Below are 3,854 nucleotides of genomic sequence, written 5' to 3'. Positions count from 1 at the left end.
GTCATGACCCGACTTGACCGGGAATTCTACTGCGGTCTTAGAGTTGGGGCATCCGAATTTACATGTCCGAAACCATCGCAAGTCACTATCCCAAAGGTCCATCTTTCACAGAAGCATGTGCGACGGGCTATGTCGAGCGGGGAGGGGGAAAGTAACACAACAGCTTTGAAAGCTCTAGTGGGGGTTGTTTTCCTTCTGAGGGGCTCGTTACGGTTACAAGGGTCTATGGCTATCATCAACACATTGGAGAGAGGGGCATCATCCACAATCCAGAATCCACTGCCCATTGCCAGACCTATTGAACAGACGAACAGAAGGACAGGGTCATCATCATTTCACCTCTCTTTGGTCCTAATATCACGAGTTTGTATTTCGAACAATTACGTGACTGTATTCCCTCAACACTATTAAGTACATACTTGGTGATACATACTCATGATATCCACCATCATGGATTTCATATCCATTCACCCTTGGACTTTTCCCCCTCTCGTCCGCCAACTGTGATTAGTTGGGTTAGCTGGCATTGGAGATCCACGCCAGTTGTGACAGACCTGACGGGATACTTGCCGCGAGGCTTTGCGCGAGCGCCTCTGACTGCTCCTGAGCGCATAGTCGAGTCGACTAGAATAGCAGAATAGACATGACCACTTCAAGGATGTAATTCCCAGTCATCTGTTGAAGTCCCTGTGAAACGGAATCTGGTTTGCTTCTGTAACCCACCTAAATATAAACCCTCAGCTCGTGGGGAAATGGAGGGCATACAGATTTTGGTACCCAGTAACGTTTCTTGTTCAGGGACCAAAGCTTCTTCCCTCACAGTAGGCGTCTCAACCCCGAGGTGAGAGCGAAACGGTCTGTACTCCGACCCAACTCCGACAAGTACATTCGCCAGATTCAAACCCAATTATTCTCCTATCAAAGTTCAGGCGAATTAATGGCCATGAACTTATATGTTGGTCATTCAATCCTGTAAACCCCACACATTGCTCAGTCTCTCAATGGAGCGCTTTCCTCTATCAATTCACTATTTCCTCAATAAGCCACCAGCGCCATTTACTTGCAAGAATCTACTAACATGTCATTCGCCAAAGGGCATGTTAAATGCTCAACAAAGAAGACGGCTGATCCCTCCTCAATTACCAAAAATGGAAATATCGCAATGCATCTCTGCAGCCTTTGGTTAACGACTGATTTACTTACTACTGCCTAGTCACAACAAATAAACTTGATATTGAATCAACAACCTTCGATTTTCCCCGATACATTGTCGTATTAGTGCGTGGATATTCCAGTATACTTCATACTAAATCGCGGCCGGACACTGGTTGTCCAGACCTTTCTTACTCCCGCGGCTTGGTCTGGACATTGATCTGCGTCCAAGTTAACAAACAACTTCCGAGTTGCGCCTACACGAGGACCAAGATATTCCGATACCTGATATTTTCGTTTAACTGATTCATTATATTGCTCCGAACTCATCCGGGACTGTGACGTCTTCGTTTTTATTCATGAGCTTCCTCGGCGACGACGCACTTGGCATGATCCTCGGTATCCCGTGGTACCGAAGTCATGACCCGAAATCTGCCGTCCCGCACTTGTATATCCACACGGCATCGTGAACTTGAATGCAACAGCATAAATGAATTCAGACTTGTTTCATTGGTCTTACAGGGACTGTGTAGGTTTCCTACGTCATGAGATACATATTCCATCACAAGGTGCCTTGTGAATCAATAATGGCGCTGGGGGGAAGACAATCACATATATCAACAATTTGACACAATTCTTTTGAGTTGCCAACGATATCGCCGACGGAATATTCATTCATTTTGAGCTCAAAAACTCCAGCCGTGAATGACCCAGAGACCTCGGTTCATGTGCTTTGCCCATTCTGATGATCCCTTTTCTCATCAGGTGTGAAATAGCAGCCTACCTCCCTAGCTTCATCCTGTAGCCTTATTCACAACCATCCATTTCTATGTTTGCATCGTAAAAGCTTAGTTCTCCTCAGCGGCGGCAGCGGCCTTCTTGGCCTGTTTGCCACGGAGCTTCTGCTCAGGCTCGGGCTTGACGGGCTTGTGGGACTTCTTGATGGCAGAAGCACGCTCGACAGCGGCGGAGCGGAGGTCAGCGCGGTAAGAGTTCTTGGCGACCTGGTTGGCAACAGCCTGGTAGGTCCTGGAGAGGGGAAGTCCATGGTCAGCAGGGATTCACTTGTGTGCCGAACAAGACACAATAATATTATTGGTATTTGTGGTTGAATACTCACTTGCGGTTGCTCTTGGAGCCGCTGTAAGAAGTGGTGGTGATGTTCTGAGCGGGCTTGTTGGGCTGAGCCTTCTTGGTGGTGACAACAACGGCACCCTTCTCACCGGCAGCGATACCGACGGCCTGTTGATTAATTGTTTAGCTTTCGTTCATGGAATCGACACCATTTTATCGCGATCGTCATAATCGTACCTTGTCGTTGACGAAGCCGGCGTGCTGTAGAGCGAGTTAGCCCATGTGTTCGATCTTATGGTTGTTGGCCCCTCGAATATTGAAATGCTTCACTGGTGATCTTCAACCTTGAATTTGGAATCATACCTTTCGGGAGCTCTTGTTGGTCAGGTTGAGGGGGTCCCGGGAGAACTGAACACCGCCGTTCTTCTTGCTCTTGGCGGAGAAGCAGTTGTTGTCACCTATGCGGTCGCAAAAAAGCGTTTCAGCAATTGATCATCAAGTTGAATATCATCATGTCCATGTCCGGACCCAGGCGCATCGTCGTTTGGGCCGGCCAAAAACAAATGATATCAAAAATTCTGAGGAAACTCACGGACGATCTCCCAGATCAAGTCCGAGGAAATGTTGGAGAGCTCCTGGGCGGTAGACATTTTGATTGAGGATTTGGCGTGAAAATTGACCGGGGAGAATGAAGCTTGAGGTTGTCGTCGTCGAAATATCCAGTTTCAATTCCAAAGACTGTTCACCAAAGCCGCCTTTGCGTTGAGAATTGTGCGCGAGCAAGGTGGGGCCCTCGGCTAGCTTGCCAATTAGGGAGGGCTTAGCCATGAATTCGAGGGGTAAAAAGTTGTTGTTAGAGACATAATTAGCAAGCCATTTTATGCATATGTGACCACCATAGCGGGTTGCTTAATTTTTGTAGCCTGGCCACCTTTCTGTCAACCTATAGTGGATATAGCGGGCTAAACAGTAGATTTCGTTCCATGCAACGTGAGAGTCCAGTCAGAGGCGAAAACCCCCTGATGTCATGCCATTTGAATTAGTTCTGCAAGTCAAGCAAAGACATCTTTTACCTAGTATCAACTAACAATCCCCATCAAAGTATGTTGTAAGTAAAAGAAATGCCCATCTATCAATATAACTTTATCAAAATTGCTCTCCCTCATTTATCCGTGTCTTCATTTACCTGAGCCGGGCTGTGCCAAGCAAATACGCGTGGCTTGATTGATTGGGACAGGAGGGAGCCAAACTTAACGTTAGCACCTAAAGAGGTAAGTACATACTATAGAGTCACGTCAGTCAGCAGTTGCCAGTCCCAGTGTCCGTCCCCATTCATTATCTTCATCTTTCATTCCTGAGACAAAGGGAACAAGGTTGCACTTGTTCAAATCCGGATCTTGCAGAGGGCGGAAATCCTCAACCCAGACTTATTAACAATAGAGGCGTCTACCATGCCAACTTTGGCGCTTCATCTTTGAACTCTTGCGACTTTGCCCTGCCTGGCTGTTCCTCTCATTTGTGATCGCGATTATTGTTCAGTCTCTTTTTATCATACCACCACTGCGCCTCGATTTCGACTTCATCGCTACATACCATACGCACGTACGCCATTTCTCTTAATACCTACC

At 47.1% G+C, this 3,854-nt stretch overlaps 1 protein-coding gene across 1 annotated transcript; it reads right to left on the bottom strand.

The window, feature by feature from the left end:
- Positions 1-1,765: 1,765 nt before the first annotated feature.
- FGSG_02503 (uncharacterized protein) lies at positions 1,766-2,939 on the bottom strand. Its single transcript, XM_011320134.1, has 5 exons — positions 2,819-2,939; positions 2,590-2,684; positions 2,464-2,487; positions 2,273-2,394; positions 1,766-2,181 (listed from the first exon to the last, which is right to left on the bottom strand). Exons 1-5 carry the CDS (start codon positions 2,874-2,876, stop codon positions 2,001-2,003), a joined length of 480 nt encoding a protein of 159 aa, XP_011318436.1. The 5' UTR covers positions 2,877-2,939; the 3' UTR covers positions 1,766-2,000.
- Positions 2,940-3,854: the final 915 nt, after the last annotated feature.

Source organism: Fusarium graminearum, chromosome 1, assembly GCF_000240135.3.
Source record: "Fusarium graminearum PH-1 chromosome 1, whole genome shotgun sequence".
Taxonomy (NCBI): Eukaryota; Fungi; Ascomycota; class Sordariomycetes; order Hypocreales; family Nectriaceae; genus Fusarium; species Fusarium graminearum.
This window is presented reverse-complemented; position numbering and strand designations above follow the sequence as displayed.

Coding starts and splice junctions, on each gene's coding strand:
- FGSG_02503 (XM_011320134.1), bottom strand. CDS start 2,876: ATGTCTACCGCCCAGGAGCTCTCCAACATTTCCTCGGACTTGATCTGG. Junction 2,685..2,818: donor CTTGATCTGGGAGATCGTCC/GTGAGTTTCCTC, acceptor GCGACCGCATAG/GTGACAACAACTGCTTCTCC. Junction 2,182..2,272: donor GGCTCCAAGAGCAACCGCAA/GTGAGTATTCAA, acceptor TCCCCTCTCCAG/GACCTACCAGGCTGTTGCCA.